This window comes from Leptosomus discolor, chromosome 12, assembly GCF_034619465.1.
Source record: "Leptosomus discolor isolate bLepDis1 chromosome 12, bLepDis1.hap2, whole genome shotgun sequence".
In the NCBI taxonomy this organism is placed as follows: Eukaryota; Metazoa; Chordata; class Aves; order Leptosomiformes; family Leptosomidae; genus Leptosomus; species Leptosomus discolor.
In genome coordinates, this window is record NC_141402.1 from 5,724,405 (window position 1) to 5,746,025 (window position 21,621).

The following is a 21,621-nucleotide window of genomic DNA, read 5'->3' on the forward strand; positions in this document are numbered from 1 at the left end:
GATCTGTGCGTTCCTGAATCCAGCTCCTGCACCCAGTTCCCGTCTGCTGCAGAGTCCCGCCTGGGACTGCCCCAGTGCCAGCCCTGCGGTATTAGTGGTGACGTATCGTCATTGGGGAGGGGAGGAGTTGGGTTTGGTGTTGGTTTCGTATTGGTTTGATATATATTTAATTATTTTTATTATCTTTTCTTTTAATGTTATTGCTTCATTAAAGCTGTTTTAGCTTTCTTTTCCAACCCATCAGTCTCTCTCCCTTCCCCTTCTGGGAGGGGAGAGGGGTTAAAAGAGAGCGTCTGCCATTTGTTAGTGGCCAGCCCAGACTCAAACCCTGTCTAGTACCTAGGGAGCAGATTCCAGCTTCAATAGCCCAGGATCTTGTCTGGTTGTTTTAGTTGGAAAAATGTGTAGGTGTTATGTTATGGCAAAGATAAAACCTCAACTTGTGATATTTTAGCTAAGGTGCTGCATAGATCTGGGAAAATAAGCATATTATTAAGAAAAGTCCCAAATACTGTTCTGTCAGCCAGTCACTGCCTGTTTTTCTAATAGCGTCCCTAATCTATGAGCCAGTTCATTCACTCTTAGAATAATACTCACAGGAGATGCTATGACAGAAGGAACCCAACAACTGGCAAGTACTAAATATTAAAATTCCCCGGTAACACTCAAGGTTCGCTTACGTAAGCAGTGAAAACTCTCATTCCATATTCTAAGCCAACTTAATCCTCCAGATCTGTACAGCCCAGCTCTGGGCTAGAAATTCATGTGATCAGGCTTCATTCTGCCACCTGCCAGTCGGCAGATAACACAAGAGCTGCTGCAGCAGCCCTCCACAGAACGGTACAGAGGCTCCCAGGATTAGGACCTATTCTGTTGTGTTTCAGAGGGAAGCAGAAATAACAGCATGGGACATCTAGAAGAGATACTTAGAAAAGTGTGACAGGTACAAGACAAGGGTATAGACATGCCACTGAAATCAGAACCAATGAACCCTTCTGGCCAAAAAACTTAATTTTACATCAAAGTATACCAAACTTCTAGAAAAAGTTCGAATTCTGTTAAAGAGCAAAGAATTTGGGAGAAAGAAAATGCCGTTTTGAAGCACAGTGCCTTGCTAGAAACTAGAATGAAATAGTGGCTTACTGGGTACCCTCGTACCCTCCGGAGACTGCCTTGCAGTGCACTCTTCCTTGCCAACAGCACTAACAAACAGTATAAAGGTAATTTGTTTGGAAATCTATTTTAGAATAATTCAGGTTGTGAATATATTGAAATAGAAATATTTTTACAATGTTTCAGTTCTACAGCTGTCAACGAACAAAAGGAAGACATAATTGTGAACACGTTTCTATTTATATTAGGGTTGAAAGCTCTTTCAGCCACCTCTCACAGTATAGCTGTGTCCAGCTTCCCTGGTCACATTCTTCTCACCCTTGGGAGAGTGCTGCAACAAGACTGAGCTAGCACTGTAAGTAATGATAGCGACTGCTAGGGAAAAGACAGAGCAAAGTCTATGTTATATCACTCCCCCCACTTTTTATCAGAGGTGAATTCAGTGTATTTTTTAAATTTACTTTGACTGATGTCTGATGAAGAAGGTAAGCTATAGAAAACAAGACTCAATACACACAAGTTGTGCCAAATTCAAAGCCACAAGGATCCTGGAGGGGGCAGGGGGGAATAATCAGTGCAAATAATTTTTAAAAATAATCCATACATTTTATTTTTGCTTAACGCTAGATTAGTAGCCTCCAAACAAGTAAGTTCAGGCCAATCTTACACCTTTTCCTTAGCTCTCTACATATAACTAACTCAGAAGAAGAGATGTTCTAGTAAAGATCATTCAAAACTTTGTCTTGGTCTATGAGTCTCTAGAGTGCCAAGAGCCACTGTCTGTCTCACTTTTCATGTATGAAGAGTATGCTACAGGCTTAGCTTCACACAAAATATGTGAAGTGTGCCTTGCAATTCAGGCACGTTAATCAGCTGACAAGCAGAAGTCTTATCGTTCCCCAGTGAAGTTAGGAGCCATCAATAAAAGTCTTTCCACAGGATCAAGACCTAGTTGAGCTAAGGACTGTTCCATATCCCCTATTGTCCCAAATTTCACTATAGGTCTTTACAGTTTAGAATACTCCCAGACTGCCTAGATACCTAGATGTTCTGTTCACAGTGTCTGTGCTAAAGTTCTGTCTAATAACCTAAGCAGCAGTTGTTACATTGAACAGATGGGCTTTTGTTTTCAAAATATTTATAGGATTGTCAGTTCTTTAAGAGACATTGTGCTTATGTGTGTGAATACAATAGTTAACATCACAGGGTTTTGGTCTGCTTTTTCCTAATACTGAAATCAAATACCAATAGCATTTATTTCCATGTTGTTCCGTATCACAATAATTTCCATATTGCCAATAGCAAAGATAGCAGCAGCACTGCTGGAGTATTCTAATTAAATGCTTTCACTCAATGCCTTCTATGGTTCTTCCTGAAAGACTATGGACAAAAGTTTGTCACAACAATGTGAATTTTTTTTAACTTGAGAGCTATTAAATATCAGTGCGTTTACTAGAGGTGCCTTCACAGCCCCAAACTAGCTAGGTTGCTGTTCATATGTACTTGATAGCGGACTTGAATATTATACACATATTAAGTAAGTTTCCGCCTTGCTTTTCTTTCCTGGCACTCTTATGTCATTCTTGGAAGCTACAATGACTGGTTGACAATCTTAGAGAATACAACTTTCATATTTAATATTCAGAGCCCGAAGAGAACATGTACGTTTATAACAGCACTCAGACTTCAGCAGAGCAATGTGGAGGGTTTTTTTTTAAGTCTTTTTCTAAAGCACTTTTTAAACTGCTTTGTAAAACATCTTTTATCATGCATCCTGGGAATTTTAGAAACAACATATTTCCTGCTAATTAACCATTGATTTCCACTCAGATCTTCTCAGGTCCAAAAATCTATTCACTGTGAACTCAGGAGATTCATTAGCCACATCACTGAGCAAAGGTACCTTTATAGCAAAGTATATCCAAAGTACCTTCTATATACTCCTTGCCATAGCAGAAAACTATGGCTTCCCACTCCTTGTGCATAAAGCCTGTCTCTCTGCCATCTCCATTGCTAGCCATTATGGAACAGCTGCCCAGCTGCAACAGAGATACTGGCAGGAATTTATTGACACTTATGGCTTAGATCCTTGGTTGTCTTACTGCAGTGCACGATTAACCAGAGGTAAAATGCAGAAGTCATTACAAACTGAGATGAATGGCCAAAGTAAATGCAACGCAGTACCTAGTCCAAAGCCTGAAGTATTTTAAAGGAAAGAGCAGTCGTGTTTCTGTTCAGAATGGCTGGCCACAAACCATTCTGCTTAAAAACAAAAGAGGAAAAAAGTCTAATCAGCCATCTTTTAGTGAGCTTGAACAACTGATCCTTCTTAATTCAATTGTAACTCTTAATCCATGTTACTGAAAGGGTCTTCGATTGTTATTTCCTATCTCTCTATGTTATTTTCTCTTTGCTGCAACTCTGAAATAATATTTAATGGTATAGGCTTACCCTGACCGGCTTCTCATTAGGATTAAAAGTCAGCACTCACAGCTTTCTTTAAAAACTAAGAGGGAAAAGGAAAGAAAAAAGCCAGCATCATCTTTATTTAAAATTACTTCCTTTTCCATTACCACTTTCAGCAATTGCCATATTTTGTGTCTTTTTTTTTCTGTGAGAAAAATCAATTGTAATTACGTGAGTATGTCTCAATTACCTGTCCTTCTTCGAGATGAAAGTCTTCATTTGATTAATTGGCCTTCTGTGTCCTAATGCCTTCTCCAATGCTCTAGGTCCTAGGTGACTTACCTTCTTCATACATTTTGTGGCAAGCCCTTCATTTTGACTAGTTCACACAAGACAGAAATCCTTCTAGCACAGAAGTGGTAAAACTGTGCCAAAAATTAGATGCAAGTGTGTTATTTCACGTTTAAAGGAGCTTGAAGGGAAGATGATCTGAAGGGGAACAGCACACAGAATTTTTACTCAGAGTGACATCAATACCACTTGCAACATGACTTGGACGGCAAAGCCAGTTCAGTAAAGGTGTAGGGTGTGCTTCTCAACGTAACCTGGCACAGAAGCACCATGTTCCTTCGTGCACAATTCCTCAAAAATCCTCTTCTGAGTAAAGGGAAAACCAATTTGTTACAGCCTTTAAATACGTACAATAAATCCCTCTTACAGGAGCAGAAATTCAGGAGACATATGGCTTCGTTGGTGAGTATTTTTAGGGGAGATCCTGTGACTTGTAACCCAGTTCTTCTTCCAGGATAAAGGATGAGATAGGAGCAGTCTTTAGTGAGTAACAAAAAAGGCATCTTATTTAAAAATTTTCCTCAGAACAAATCAAGTGTCTAGCTCAAAAATAAATTGCAAACCTATTCTAAGAGCTCTAATTTGCCTTCTTATTCATTATAATTCCTTCCTCAATCTAGACAGCAGTACAACATCATGTTTGGATCAGCTATGAAGTTCACGTCAGACATCTGAGGCAGCTTCTTACTCTTGAGTGATTTAATTTTGCTTTTGCAACCTGTGCTATAAAACAAAGATAAAAATCTACGTACCTACCGCTGCATGCTTGGATTAATGCCATTGTAATGATGCTACCTATTATCATTAAAATAAGCAGTCATTTCTCCAGAAATTATGAGAGTATATCTTGCACTGAATAGTAACCTTATCAACAGAAAGTCCTGGTGACTTAATGAGATCACTCGCAAAATATAGTACTGCAACAACACATGCACTTAATAAGCAGTCTCTTCTGCTAACCACTTCTGCACCTATGAAAACTGTTCCAAAGTCTGTAAATAAACTGGTCCAACTTGTGATTCTCCCTTTCTTAAACCCTTTCTTGACTGCAAAACAACATTTATTTGAACATGCTCTCCTGCATCCAGCCTCTCCTTTCAGATCTAAAACAATTTCAGCATGGCCAAAATCCCAAAGTATCCAGTGCTTATAATGAAATGTCAAAATAAATGCAGAAAAAAAAAGGGGGGGGGGAGGGGCAGAGGGTGCTAAACCAGTTAAAGATGAAAATTTTCTAGTAATTCAGATCATCATCCTCATTAATCACATTTTTCTGATAACATTGGATGTTGAGTAGGCATGAAACCTGGAAATCTGAGCTCAATAGCACTGGGTACACAGGGGCATTATTCTAATTAATTCAGTTCTCTTTGGCACTACAAGTCAGTTACTCTAAAATCCCTGTTCACCACAACTATTTGCAATATATGACTCCTGAGAAAACAATAAACAGAAGATGACACATATAGCCTTATTCCCCATGGAGCAGTGTGTTGACCAGCTTCATAGTAAATAATATACTCTTTAGAGAAATCTAATGTTCCATGTACATTGTAACATATCAAGCACTATGTTACGGGGTGTTTGATCTGCTTACAGCTTATTAATATCCATTTATTTTCAGTGGTGCTGCTGTTAGCATTGCCTGAATTTGAAACATTAAAATATGTTCCCTAGAGACTTCCTTCCTACCTAACACATGTCTGACATTTCTCCTCACTCCTCTCTCACATGTTACCACCTGTTCAGACTATAGCCCAGACTGTGACTGAATCAGGAGCCATGCTTTCCTTCTGTTCCCCCTTGCCCCCATGCACAGGTGCTGCTCTACTTTCTCTCCAAGCTTTTGAGGCCGATACTGTCACTATTTAAGCAGTACTTTCAGGGCAGAGTAGAGGGCATTTCTCCTCCACTCACCCGGACGCTCTTGCATTAGATGTTGCTTAAGGTTTTTGAACTAATGCAGCTAAAGCAGAGGGTCTAGTCTGTAGGAAAAAGGCCCTCACACTATCCAGAGTTTGTTGTGAATAAATAGATAAATGCTCAGATAGCCTAAACTTTTCATATTAAAAATCCGGTTGAGTGGAAAGAGTTCTTGATTTAGGAGAACACTTAAGTTGCGTGTAGTTTTGGTCCTCATAGACCTACCTTCCCGAATCAGTGCCTGCAGTCGATTTGGGCAAGGCTTACCCACCAGCATCGAGACTTTGCTGTAATTCCAGCCTCCACTGGGTGCCACTATTGCATAACGCAATGCATGGATTAAGTTGCATAAGTCAACACATTGGCAAAAACTACTTTCAACTTGCACTTCACTCTCGTGAAGTTTCCAAATCATATTCAGAGAGTTATCACTCATTTTTTATGTCCTTAAAATGCCATGTCATAATCCTTTTAGAGACAGAAATACAAGGAGGATTTAATTCCTCCTAGATCACTACAGCTAAAAGGCTCAAACGCAGGAGTGCTCAGATTCATTCCTGATTTTGGACTTGAATAAGCCTTTCAGTCCCATGAGTAGATCTGTCCCTCCATGCTGACTGATAACCCACTTAGCACCCTATTTTGACTTACCTTCTCTAAGCTCTGAAGGGACAATAACCACATGGCTCTGAGCAACCTGGTCTAGTTGAAGATGTCCCTGTTCACTGCAGGGGAGGTTGCACCACATGACCTTTAAAGGTCCCTTCCAACCCAAACTATTCTATGATTCTATGTCTCCGTCAAAAGTGCTTTGATTGCAACTTAGCTACCACAAGCCTAAAACCTTACCACAGACCCACAGCTGACCTTAACAACACTCACGTAATGAGAAGGATGACAGTAATGCTGAAAATACATTATCAGCCAGCTTTTAATTTAATGGTAATTAAGTATTAGTTTTATAGAATGGATGTAATTTCCATTTGATAGTCAGTGGATAACCACAACTTGCTAGACACCAAGTGACTTAACCTGGAATCCAAAAATACTGAAGTTTGATGTTATGAATCATTTTCAAAAGTTCTGGCCAGACAACATGGTCACCTTTAGCCTGTCTATTTCACAGCATCCCTGCTCTCAGATTTTAGTTTATTTCCTTTTCCCAGGCCTCCAATAATAACAAATAAAATCAAGATTTAATTTCAGCCTTATCTAATGGAAAATTTTGAGAGCTTACAATAAACATGAAAAATTCTTACAGGCAAAAGGCTGTTACAAGAAGAGTTCATGCTATCCTTGCATGCTGGGATAATTTGTCATACTCTTAGTTTGACAGAACTGACATAACCACAATTGTTTCAAGTTGCTGAGGACAAGGGAAGCAGTGTCTCGGCGTTTATGAAGCCTACCTTTATAACTCCTGGTCTTTCCTCTCACCACTCTTGTCTGGTAGATGGTTGGGTCATTGATAAGTACAGAAATTTCTATAGCCGTTGATCTTTGAATAGATCTTAGCCTTTTTCAGCAGATATCCAAAACACTTTCTTGAAATTATGCTATATTCTGACACAGATTTTCCTGCAAACAGAGGCTTATGTGACTCTGCCAACATTGTTTGTGTTATCACAGAGATGGTCAGAAAAGGAGAACATGTAAGCAGTTGTCTGGCAGTACAGGCTTCTCTAGGACAAAGAAGATATATCAGGCAGAGAGGAAGAAAGAGACTGTAAGACAAACCAGGGAATCAACAGAAGCAAACAGCAAGTAGACTGCATCTTAATCTGATCCATAGTTTTTTCACAGCCAGCTAAATCACTGACACCATGCAGCAAAACAGATCTGTGGTGCAGGTGTGGAGGCAACAGACAAGCCCAATGCCCTGAAGTCCTGAATTGCTGAGAAACTCACAAGTGGCTTTTTGTGGCTAAGGAGAAACAGTAATTCATTTGGTAAGGTAAACTGCTAAATTCAAGAAATTCACCCAGGGCAGGAAGTGGAAGTACTTGCAAAAGAAGACTGAGACAGAGGCAGCATTTCACTTTACTACAACAGCCCTGCTAGGGCTCCCTTCATCACACATAGCAAACTGTAGGAATGACTATCACCCACGTAGTTCCTCCTGTTATGCCTACTTATTGAATCATATTAAAACCAGCAACAAGATAATACAACTGTCTACCTGCTCTTTAAATTGATATGTGGCTATTAGACGTACATGTGTGGACGTAAAGGAAACGTCACAGATGGAAAGATCAGGTTTGTAAATCAATTTGTGCTATCACAAAACTGGAAAATCCCTGTCTTTCTGTTAACAGCTGACCTGAAAATGTCTTAGTAGGAGAAAGGCCTAGGCCCACTTCCAGGAATCTAGAACAAGTATATTCTTTCCTACCTCACCAAAGGCTAGGGAAACTACCTGTTCACAGCCACCGAAATACTTTCCAAAGGGGTCTTGTTCTGCCTTTAGAGGTCTTCCAAACAATGGTCAGGCTACCAGAAGACTTCAACCTCATCATTGCTGTCTCATTTTACTTATTTGTTAGGAATTATTTGTTTTATTTTCTTTTAGCTTTCATTTTTTTTTCCTTATTTCATAAACATTAGTTAATCAGGGACTCTGTTCAGAAATGAAAGGACACTAAATCAATTTTATCTCAGCTAGGCATGGCAGACTGCAGCATTACTCAGTATAGGTGAAGATTTGTAGAAAACAGACCGACCAGGGAATGCTTTCATCACATGCACATGATGATGTCATCACATGCAGATCCTGCACAGCTCTAGTTGCACATCTTCATGGGAACAGGTCTCTGGTGGCCTAGGACTTCAGATTTAGCCTCATAAGCATCCAGTTGTGCACTGCCTTCAGTCAGATCAAGACTGTCACCCAGTCCTCTCAGAAAGTGGCTCCTTTGAAAATTCAGGATATACACAGAAGATGTGTGTTTCCTCACAAAACATTGATGCACAAACAGGTGGGAGGAAAGGGTATAAAGTCCTGGGGCCAGAGGCAGTGCTTTCAGCCGGTACCTCAGACCGCTTGGTTGTAACTAAGGACAGCAGTATAGTGACTAGTAAGACAGTTTCTCCTCCTCTAAGATATCACTGTTCACTTCAAATGAACAAACCTGAAAGCCCTCTGAGAAGGAAAAGCTCTAGACAGTACTAGCAAGGTAAGGAACAGTCATTGAAAGAGCTGTTGTCTGGGAACTTAATGATAAGCAAGAGAAGTATGATACAGTACCTATATGTGCAATGCTTTTAGATGTTTAGTTTTTTAAAAAGAGGATTATTATCTTAAACGGATGAGGTTGTTTTTCCAGCAGCTCTTTCAATGTTTTTGAAGACGCTTTATGAAACATGAAAGTTTTAGTACAAATCAGGCAGGGTGCCAGATCTAAGTGGTTTCCTGCAAACAAGCTTAAGCAAAAAAAAAACCCCTATACTGACACACAAACATGTCTCTACATCACCTGCCATTAATTATTAAACCTTCACTTTTTTAAGAAATACAGGGAGACTCATGCATATCATGGGTGAGCTTCACCTAAGCTACACGGCAGCTCTTAGCTCATTACAAACATGGGGTAAGAAAAAACTTATACAATTAGCTCCCTTTTTTTTTTTTTTTAGAAGCACATGTAGGATACTTCACCTGAGTAACACAATACCTCCAGTGATGGCTTCAAATGCCCATCACAAGGAAAGGATATTGAGGTTCAGCTGATTAGTCAATCAGCTTACACTGGGTTTCATTTTCTCTGTTTCATTTTTACACCTAGCTCTGGGAAAAAACTCAGCTCCAGTAAGAGAATTTGGCCCATGCAACAGAGTCAGAATATACCAGTACTGACAGGAAAACCTTGAGACAGTTTTGTGTTTGTACAATGCTGTTCAAGTGGGAAAGTTAAACTGCTAAGCACTCATTTAAACCAAGAAAATAGAAAGTTTAACAGTGGCCAGTAGTAGAACTGATCAAAGCTGGTATCATAAAAAATTTTCCTGTAAGTGCAGTTTTATATTAGTGAAGAATTCCATAGCTGCAGTTAAATGAACAAAGAAAGGATTTTCTCCTTTTGCATTTTAGTAATGTGCATACGTGAGAGTTCAGTCCTTCAAAATTAAACCTGTAAAAGTTTTGAAAGTCAGTGTTATGCAAGCAAGAACAGATATACAAGAAACTATATAGAGCGCTAGAAAGCTCCATGAGTCATAGTTAATTCAGGCAGGAAAATACATGTGGCAGAAATCTTAGAAGGAAAAATAATGCTAATACTGAATTCTCAGGCTCCAAAGGTGTTTAAAACCCTGTTGTGTAACCAAATCTATGTAGGTATGCTTTTCTTCCTGCAGAGGCCTCTGAAATCAGTGGGGTTTTAGGCAAGCTCAAAGTCAGCCAAACAAGAAATGCAGGCTCTGAGCAGTAAACTCTTTGGACTTTCCTAATGAGTCACAAAAATCATCAACAAAACTGAGTCATGAAGTCTGCAGCAGGATGGGTCAGTTAGAGTAGCACATCTAATTTCAGCAGAGATTTTGTGAGGGGGAAGCTATCTAATGTGTCAGAATTAATAAGTATTTTCACCCCTATCTCTCTTCACACTTACTTGTGGCTACAGCTAGGCTATTTTTTGCATACAACGTAAGCACATTCAGTATGTGTGTTTACATATGGATACAAATGCAGATATGCAATGCAACAGTATCCTGCTGAGTGAGAAGAAAAGAAGAATTAATACAGCTACCCAATCTAATATAGGTCTTTCTGTAAGGCCATGTCTTTCCAGTCTCTTTTCTGCCTCTATCAGGGACTAGAGGAATATTTGAGGTCCAAAATAGCTCTCTCCCTGCACTATTTTAAATGCTTCAATTGATTCTCATTAATCTCTGCCTTCAGTTTAGGAGCTGAGTAAGCTTCTTCTTTCATCTTAAAATTAAATTTGCTTGATCGATTATTATTATTATTATTAGGTAGGGAAAACCCACCTGTCATTTGATGTGTTGGCTTCTGTTCCTTCAGACGTCATTCGTGGATCATTTGCTGCCCTGATCATTGTCATTGCTTTAGGCAATATTTTAAATCATTACAAAAAAAATCATCATCTGGTGATTTCCAAATTATTTTTCATTTATAAAATTCTCTTAACATCCTGACTTTTGAAACATAAATCTAGAGCTTTTTGGAGTGCTTTAAATAAAATACTTAGTGAAATATAAAATCAATAGATAGCATAAAATACCAACATAACTGACTGCAAAAACCATGTGTAAATTATATGGGAGCCAAACAAGTGCAGAGTGGTAACTTGGCATCGGCTCAAATTTTCAAAATGGAGCTGGAAGGAATGGCAATCTACAGGCACTGCTCCAATTTGATCTTGCACATTGAAGTGTCCACCTCAGTATCCTGGCATAGTCTGAGGACTTTCCTTTTCAGCTTTCAAAATCTATTTCAATGAAACTTACCTTTTTAAAACAAGAAGAAAAAAATTTGGAAGACTCTTTCTTCTGCATCTCAGCTAAAAAAATTTAGGTGTATAAAAAGACAGAGCTGAGGGATAAATGAGAAGAGAGGTTGTTCCTCCTGCAGTGACTGCATCATATAGGGGAACAAAATGCCAATGTACACCTAATTCTATCAGCTCTCACTCTGCATGAACACTGCTCTAGAGCCATGAAAAAAATACAACAGGGCAGTGACAAGATTTACTCTCAGCACATCATTGGTAATACCTGAATGCCACTGCAGCGCTTTGTCCTCATTAGGTCTTGCTGAAATGTGACAAAACATGAATAAAACTGGGCTGCTTTGACTGTTACGAAATTTTTGCACGTGGACATGCTTAAGCAGTATGCCACTAAGTACAGGACAAAGGGAAGCAAAACCTAAATCTGTGTGCGACATGAAAAGACTCACACTAAGGGCAAAAGACTTAAAGGTTTCCTTGTTGGGTTAGAAGACAGCTCGTGGTTTTGTTATCAATTTAAAGATAGATTTATATATCAATTCATAGAGTAAGACACACAAGGTTTATCAGAAATGTCTAGTACCTATTTGATCTGACTCAAAGTTTTGCTTTGTTCCACAGCAGTGTTCATTGATCCCCAAATGAATATTTAGTCTATGAGATTTATTGCAGTCTGAAACTTCAATCATGAACAGACCAATAGATGTGCATCTCTGTTGACCTTTTTAACAGGTAGTGGTTTTCTTGTTTTTAAACGAAATTACTTACATGCTTAAGGCTAAATGCATGTGTATATGTTCACAGAGTCTAGGCCAGGACTGGTATTTAAATGAGGATCTACTGATAAACAACAGAATCTGTGTCCTCCAAAGGCAGCTATTCACCAGCTCCTTAGCTAAGTCTCTCACATTGTCCTACTTCACCAGTATTATCGAAACGTTTATCTCTAGTGCTACGTTGGCTGGCTCCTTGCTCCCTTTTCTAAAATCTATAATACAATTAGAGTGAAGCAAAGTTTGTAAGGAGAGGTAATATCTTTTATTACAGCAACTGATACATATCTCCTTAGACCATCACGGCTACAACAACACAACTACTATAATTTAATTAGTCATTTTAACGGAATTGGAATAACGGCAGTGACCTCAGCCAAAGCATTTTGTGTATACTTTTTTCCTACAGAGATCTGGCAATGTCCCATGATCCTGCACTAACATGTCTGACTTTATTCAATTCCATGTCTCTTGAATAAGTCCATCAAAAAAAACCCCCTTGCTTTTCTCTTTGTATGATAAAGCGGGTACTATCATAAAGCAAACAAATTTTAATCTGCTCTGTAACTGGCAGAAGGTTTTCAACAGAACAAATAATACTGCAGAGAGAGTGGCCAGTTGGTTTGGGGTTTTCTTTGTTGCTGGGTTTTTCAGGGGGCGGGGTGGGGTTTTTTATATTTGGTTGGTTTGGTTGTTGTTTTAAACATGTTTCACACTGTTTTTAGAAGTGTGTCCCTTCCATGACTTCCAAAACATTTTGCCCTAGAACTGCAGGCTGTCACACCTGAAGACGGCCAAACTCTGCAGTGACCTGAGAAGTCTTGCTATAGTTGCCTGGGATTGTACTGAAAGCAGCTGCATTTGCTAATTATTTATACATAGCTGTGTAATCAGGAGGTAAAACTTGAAACACCACCTAATATATACAAAGCCAGCAGTTGAGGAAGGGCAGTTCCTGCACTCTCAGATATGATTTAATGAATCTTGCAAGGGCTTTGACAGAAATGTAATTTGCCAAACCCAGCACATTTTTCACTGCCAATTAATTAAACAGCCTTACTGAGAAGAAGCGTCCAGTAAATTAAAGAGCTGCAAGCCTAGAACTTTACATTATCTAATTGTACCACAAACTCAGCTACTGAAATAGATTTGCCTGGTTATCAAAAAGCTATGAGAAAAGCAACTTTTGAACATGTTGTTCCCCACACTATTCCTTAAGGTTGACTTATATTTCTGTCTCATTGTAGCTCTTCAGTGTCCTGTTACCTACTCAATTACCCAGTGACGACAGAGAGACACAGTTTGCAGCTCCAGCTATCAATGACACCAAGTTTCAGTGTGCTCTGCACTGCGTGTCAAAAGTTGCCTGGATTAGTCTTTAAAACATTATCCTCCTCTCTCAAAATTCAGAACAACAGAAATCTCTTTATCCATTCCTATTTACTGATCATAACTTCACAAGCATGACTTCAAAGCCTGGCTACAGCCATGGAAGATGAGCCAAAACAATGTTCTCGGATGGAAAAAAGTGCATTATGCAAACCAGAAGAGTTGACTCTCCAGCCAAAGGGTTGTAAAAGGAACACATCATTTGAACCCTTTCCATCTAAATCGTCTCACATGCTCTTAGCACATAAGCCAGTGTTCTGTGATTTTAAGCATGCAGAAAGAACATTTCCAGTCTTTTCCCAGTCGTGAAGCTTCACATGTTCTTCCTGTAAACAATCACTACTTTGGGGAACAAACAAGAATTATATTCCCCTTCACAAAACAGTGTTGAGAATGTGTTTATCAACATGACCTATGAAAAACTCAGTAAGGATTATAACTTTGCATGCTACCTGTTCTTGTGGGAAAGAGACAAGAAAAGGGCCCCTTAACAACTTACCACCTTCTAGTGACTTCAGAAATTCCTGTATGTTGCTATTAATACCCTTGCCCTATCTCACTTAGGAGACAGAATTACATGAAGTTTAAGTTTCCATGAAGTAAAATTAACTTTTGATAACCATGTTTTTGAAAAATATTTTTCTTTAAAAAAGTAAATGTTTAATCAGCTATTTATTTTTTATCATCTTATAGGCCCATCTAATCCCTTGTTCTGAAACTAACTTGGTGTAAAACCACTGAAATAGGCCATAAGAGTGTCATATATTAACCAGAGAAAAAGAAATTTTAACACAAAGCTGCACTTCCTGAGATTTTCTCATTGCTGGAAGTCCTGTGAATAGCCACTGCTTGCCATAATAAAAATCAACATTTCACTGCTGCTCAGAAAGCTGCACCTACTCTTGCACTTCCTAAAAGAAGCAAACAACCTGCAGACATGCTTTTAAATGTAGCAAGCTATGGGTCTCTCCTTCCCTATTGCTGGCAACCTCACACACCTTTTCTAGGAGACCATTACTAATGTTTTGCTTCCTCTAGTATTTTGCATTTGGAATATTCAAATATGAAGACAGCTATATAGTTCGTTCAGATCAAACAAATTTGTGATCTCTTGTGTGGTACAAAGTTATTTCCATCATATACCAGATATTACAAAAATAAAAACACTCATGATCGTGGAGCATTCACATGCTGTGACAATGAAATCCATGGGCCACCAGCTAACCTTTCGTTCAGATTTTAGAAGTGGTGTCTGTACTCTCGTAGCAGGTCATCCAAGCTCTCATAATCAGAGCCCTCTCCATAATTCTCACTTCTGTCTCACCCTACAGCTACATGAACCTTAGTGGTTTTAGCAGCTAAGATTCAAGGCAACACACAGACTTTGTCTGAAATGAAGTTACTCCCTCATTTTACTGAGGTTAATGTTTGAAACTGAAAGTTCAAAGTGGGTAGAGCTGAATGAAGTAGTCAGTTCACATTCACCTAAAAAGCTACGAATAAATTGTAGTTGCAGGTTCTGTAATAAACATTTTACTTAATTCCCACCAAAAGCTTGTTTTTCATATGTATCATTGATAGACTACATCCCCATCATGCCAAAATTATTATTGTGCATAAGATCACGGTTCTTAAAAAGCAGACTGGCTTCACAGTGAATAGATTTTAAGTCACTCATGTTTAAGAAGTCTTTGTGAAATTCATAGTTCCCCAACCACAAAAAAATGTACACTTTGTACTTGTTCTCACCTTCTTCTAGAGAGAAGTCATTTGATCTAATGTGCTTTAAATGAAGGATTCAAAGCAATTTATAATCTCTACCTAGGCAATTTTGCTTGAAACACAGTGATGAAAGCTGTTTCATTTGTTAAAAAGAAGGTTTTATTAATAGAAGTAACAATTGCTGTCCCCAGTCTCTCTGGAATATCTTCTCTTAATGAGTTGACTCCAGGTGTCTTGCTTTCTGGAGTAGTTTAAATAGTGTAAGTAAACATACACTGCACAGTGTTAATATTTAGGCAGCTGCTTGAATGACTATTTGTATAAATCATCATGTTTTTGTGGCAGCTAAGTTGCAGCTTTTTAATGCAATAATGTTTCACACGCACAGTAAAAACTGCAGTACACTGCACTATCTGCTATTTATTTCTGAACTAACTCTGCAGTTCTTTTATTGCAGTCTGCTTCAGTGAAAATCACACAACTGAGCTTCAGCATAGGACAAAACTTGGAAAGCCGTGCCTTCTAGCACCAGTCAGCAACAAGCATTGTATGGGCAGACCTGAAGCAGAGAAACTACCAGTCTTTAGACTTTAATGAGGCTGCATGTCAGGATATGTCAGTGCTCTGCAAAAGGACCTAATGCAGCCTCAGGAAGAGAAAGGACTGAAGAACTGCTTTAGGCTAACAGTGTGCTAAAGATGGATGATTCTATCCAAATACAAACCCCTTTTCCAGGCAAGGCTGCTTCATGTTGAAGACAGTATCTGTTAGATTTTTATGAGTGTCTTGACAATGAAAATGGTATTTGAAGAACAGTTATTCCTAATGTAATTTGCAGGGTGTAATTATCAAACAATCAAATCACAACTTTTTTTTTTTTTTTTTTTTTACTTTAAGTTGCATGAATCGCACACATTAATCAGTCCCACCCTGTGTCTTCAACGGTACTTTCTACATGGGAACCCTTGAGGTGAATTAAGTTTTTAAAGCACACTTGAAGGTTCAGATATTCTTCCCTCTATAACCCCCAACAAATGTCTATGTTGAAAATCAGTCTCCCACTACATCATTTTATTTTTGTCCTAAACCTCAGGGCTGGATACACAAACAGGTCTACATGTGCCACACTAACATTGTTCTTCAGTTTCCAGTCATGCTCACCTGCCCCAAACTCCTTTCAGTTCTTCTGATTTTAGCAATTTTACCTATTTTCTGTATTATCTATTACCTGTATTATATATTGTCTCTACATTAACTCTGCAGTGTCTAGGCCAAGAATAACCATCCTTTCTGATGCCATAAGTTTTCCCCTAAAAACTTTGCACGCTCAACTGCCACAAGACACAGATGACAAAGCTCTCTTGGGGACAGGGACAGACAGCTGCAAGAATAAGCAGAGGAAAATTCTGATTGCTTTTCCAGGGCTCTCCGCTCCTCTCTGAAGTGGGACTGGTCGGGCAGCTGAGACTAAAGAATGATCTCAAACTTGCTGGTGTCACAGTGGATTATGAAGTTAAAGTGTACCAAACAGCCGGACATCCATACGCAGCTTGAAGTACCAAAATTACCACTTGTGGAGCACAGGTTACACAGAACAACGTCATTTACACGCAGTCATCAGTCAGAAAATGAGACTATTTCTTCACTGTCTTTCTACTTGAATTGCCTGATTTGTTAGTGTTGAGCTCCTGGAGCTCTGTAGTTCAATATGCAATGAAGTGACAGTACCTTTTCGAAAGTCAGTAAAGTACCTGCAAGTGAAATAATAACTATTCTAAAAGTGGTGATTTAACCAACTGATTTTGCATTATCATACATACAGCCAGCTAGATTCACCTAAAAGAGTAAAAGCTAGTCATTGCAACAACTACTTGGTCATTGTAATTATAGCAAAGATCACCTTCTTTATCAAGATGATGAAAAAGTAATAACGGCTTTTTCAAGTGTGCTGGTAAGAGGGTAGTGCAGATATAGATTTAGAGATGCATGACTGGGAAGAACAAGAGTTATTTAAAAAATAGAGGACAATATTTTTGCTTAAAATAGGCAACTTTCTACATCTTTAGAAATGAGCACTGGATTGTTTCTTTCCTTTGTAAATAAGGGCAGTATTTCCACGTTGCAAGCCAAAAATGCACTCAAGATGAATGTTATTCTGGGTTTAAACCATCATACGCATTAAATTCACACTAATTATGAAGAAGCCTAATATTCAGGTATCTTAAAACCCAAGAAAAAAGTTAAAATAGGCCCCACTTGTGTTGCCTCCTGTGAGCTACTGACTTCTTTGCTTACTTTCTAAATAACCATCTACATTAACACAGATGTTCTTGTTGCCTTCATGTTGCTACTGAATTGGCAAGATCAATGAGCATTGGACAAATAAACAAAATTCCTAATATCTTTAGTAATTAAGCACTGCAATTACTGCAGAAAGTAACCACCCCCTTTTAGTTCACCTCCCAGACAAATGTTCCATTAGAAATAACAGCTCTTGCTGCTTTCTTTTAAGTGGTCTTTAAACACTTTAATGGTTGTGAAGTCTAATTGAAAAACAGTGGAGGGGGTATGGTGTGTTTGGGTTGTGTGGTTTTTTAATATTTTTTTTTTTTAATCTTGAATTAGATAATCTGAATTGTTTGTAGGCCAAGCCTTATTTTTTTGAGTTAAGTTTCTGTCGTTGAAAATAAAGTTCAAATTGCATCTATGTTTTAATGCACTAGGTGGCATGATGATATTCACATTAGGGCAAATTAAATGCTCCACCACCACCCAGGTACTTAGTTGGATAACAGAAGTCACTCTTTCTGCCAGGTAAGAAGTCCTACGGTAATTTCTGTAGTGATAGGAATGCTAGTATTGTTGACCCTCTTTTTGTTCTTTGCAAGAGTAATTCAAATTTTGAAAGTGGAAAAAAAAAAAAAAAAAAGAGTCATTCTTATTTAAAGAATACAATACAAGAAACTGAAGGGCTCTTCACATCAAAATACTGGTCATCTGATCCATGAACTTTCCACTGATTCCCTGTCATCAGAAGATCTTGCTTCTATATTGGTGTACAAGAAGGGTGAAAAGACAGTAAAAAAAAAAAAATAGTAAAACCATCTGATTTGCTATCCTTCCTCAGCTCTATAAACTGACGAACCTGGGCTGTCACCAGCCAATAAATTATTTACAGAGGACATAGCATTGTACTGGCTTGTATTCTTTAACTGCCATTAGGATTTGGAGGGACATTAACCTCCTTGCAGTGAGAATTCATGTTTCTTTTGATATATGAAATATCCTATTTCCCCCCACCAGAAACCCAGGCATGTACTGGACCCACATAACGTATGGATCCTCAGCAACACAATTTTAGGCAAAAAAGTTGACAAAGTGATAACCAAATAGTCCTGTCATAAACCTGTCTGTTCAGTCAGGTGAGCAGGATTAATGTCCAGCCCCACACGTTGCAGACTTAGGTTTTGCCAAGACGTGATTTAATAGTTGAAGGCCCGGGTGAAAAATGAACTACTGAAAGCAGTGGTAGGGATTTCAGTTAAAAATCCTTTAACCCCTACTCCAATCATTATTGCAACAAAGTTTACCCTGAGAAATTTTGCTTGTGACCAACATTAAGGTCGATCAAAGACACATGATCTTGAGAGATCACTTTTTCTAGGACTCCTGTTTCGTCGGCTTTGATATGGGCTACCTTAAATGCATGTTGACAGTGCCAGGAATTGGACCAGGTGAGTTGGATCAATCTTTTCCATTTCTAACTCTATTAATTCCACTATTATAGTGGACATAACGAAAGATCCTTTTAGACTGATTCTGGTGTCAGTCTGAACCAGCATTATGTCAAAAAATATTTAAGCAATCTTCATTTACTGTAAGCTCAGAGACTTGCTTTTTGCTGCAGATGTTCTGTCATGGTTTGCTTGAATTCTGCACAGTAAATTACAAGATATGTCAATGTAAAGTGGCAGTGAAATCATTTATCATTAAGTTGAAGAGGCTATTATTCAGCTGTGGAAGATGACCATTTTATGAAATACAAAGGATGAGATCATGATTTAGTAACCAGAAGTAATCATTTTCCAAAACACAGCAGTATGTAGTGAGAGCAAGAAAGGAATGGAGTCTAAACAGCTGCTGTAATTGTATCTGGATAACATTTTGATGTTTGCTATCCCAGTTAAAATTGGCTTTTATGAGACCTGCTGATGATTAGCAGCACATTTTTCTATTGGCTAGCTGCTATATCCTTCCCAGTTCGTTATGTGCAATTACAACTCTCATAAGTTACTGCAGTACCACAAGTGGGTGCCCTACCTGAGCATCAGGAAAGGATTTAAAGAGGTATAAAGCTTTGTGTATTTTAAGAGTTATTTGAAATATTGCAGTTTCTAAACAAACACTTCAGAAGGTCCAGAAATTATAGTTTCCCTAATTTTTTTTGACATAGTCACTAATGCGTTAACCTGTTTTTTTATAGTTATCCACACTTAAAAAGCTTATTTTTGCAAGCAACAGAATAGGATAATGTTATTGCAAGGACTGATTTTGTAAAGCCTGAACCTGTGTGAAAAGTAAGCATAGTATGGAGCACAATATCAAACACCACCAAGTTATCGATTCCTAGAACAAAATAAAGACAGGACTTGTCTGTTTTATGACACAGTCAGTAGAGAATGCTGAAGTGCCTACCTTTTCCAGCTGGTGCATCCCTTCCTCTACACAGCAAATGGATGCCAATGTTCTCAGCGTCTGGGGATAAAGGCACCTGAAACAATCCTGGCGACAGATTTTAAAGAGAGCAACTACACCTCCTTCCTGCAGGGGAAACGCAAAAATCAGAAAAGCAGCACTGACTGTTTCCCCGGTATTTAACTGAGATTGGGATGGGGGTCAGATTCTTTTAGTAATTTATCCAAATTAGCTATCATCACAACACCAACAAAGAGGATGTTAAGCTCACACAGAGAATTCAAGTTGATTAATGCTTATACACTAGCAATGGAAAAAGTAATATAGCCTCAGTGGGAAATGTGCTTAAGCGCTTGACTTTTACCAATTACAAGCATAATTTAAATTCAACTCGACATTCCTGTAAAAATTACAAAGAATTATCAATAGGCAGCCATTGGAGTGACATTTAAGTGATAGTTCAACCATATGCTATTGGTTTAAACCAGATTTTTGTTAGCATATATTTTCCATTCCTCTACATTTCTGAGCTTCATATGATATCTACTTAATGCGAAACTATGAAAGAGAAGGTCATATGGTTGAAGACCTGCTAACAATAAGGTGGAAATAGGTTTCAAGTTCTATACAGATAGAATCCATATCTTCATCCTCTAACACAAAATTTAAATCCCTACACTTTTTTTCTTTAAATAAGGCAATAAAGACAAAGATTTGAGTATATATACATCCTTACAGTAGCTATCCTTAATAATTTCCAACACACCCTGTAAACATATGCGTTAGCAAAGTTCACATAATAAGTGGAAACATATAAATATATACAGACAATATATGTACTTCATGTGGTGGGTTTTTTTTGGATTGTCCGTTTCAAAATGTTATGCCATCAGGTAGACTACAGTTGCCTTATATTATGTAAGAGCAGATATATAATGAAGAGGAAAGCATTTAAAATGTCAATGACAGACAAAAGAACCCAGACTAAGTATTCAGATTACAGTAGTAAATTAAAAATAGTTGGAAGCATGGACCAAGTGTAATATACACGCTTCTTTTTAAGCCTGTTTCAGTAGCCTCTGTACAAAAATATTTTTCAGATTCACAGAAATAATCTTTTTCTCCTCAACCACTTGTGTTATTTGAAAGCTCAACAGGTTGTACTGACATAAAAACTCCAGACTACAATTCAGACCACTTATTTTCAGAATTCTACATTTTTGTACTAGTTCTGCTGGAGTAGAGTAGAGAATAATAGAGCAAACAAAGCTATCTGTTCAGTCTAACAAAAAGATATACTAATTTACAAGAAAGTTACAATTGGACAAAATCAACACCACAATATATTTTCAAGATAGAATTTTATATTATGTCTTTGCACTTGTATATATAATTTCTGTGAAATCAGTTAAAACAGTAGGTTTATTGATGTTTTATAAGAGTAAAATTTGTTTCTGGGATTGTAAGAAGCGCACATATCTGTATGGGTTATTTTAAGTCTAGTACTGCTATATATAGCCTACTGCAGAAGGGCATTTCCAAGACTTTAAAATAAAAAAGAGGCAGCATACTAACAAAAAAAGTTTCAGCCATATTTTTCCTTCCACAAAAGGATATTGATATTTCACCCAAGCAAGTTCACCTAAATAATTAAATTATCTATGAAAAATATAAGAAAAAAGCTATTACAGTGTTGTCCACAAACCTAAGGTAACTGGTTTATTTTATTATTAATTTGAAAGTCCCCACAGTTCAGGGCAATCAGAGATGACCTAGTTCTC

At 38.1% G+C, this 21,621-nt stretch overlaps 1 protein-coding gene across 1 annotated transcript in view; it reads right to left on the reverse strand.

The window, feature by feature from the left end:
- The window catches only part of INSC (INSC spindle orientation adaptor protein), a 91,295-nt gene that overhangs the window by 27,810 nt on the left and 41,864 nt on the right, over positions 1 to 21,621 (reverse strand). Inside the window, exon 6 of the mRNA XM_009954461.2 lies at positions 19,841 to 19,966. Coding sequence (XP_009952763.1) covers positions 19,841 to 19,966 — 126 coding nt within the window. The remainder of the gene's footprint in view (positions 1 to 19,840; positions 19,967 to 21,621) is intronic.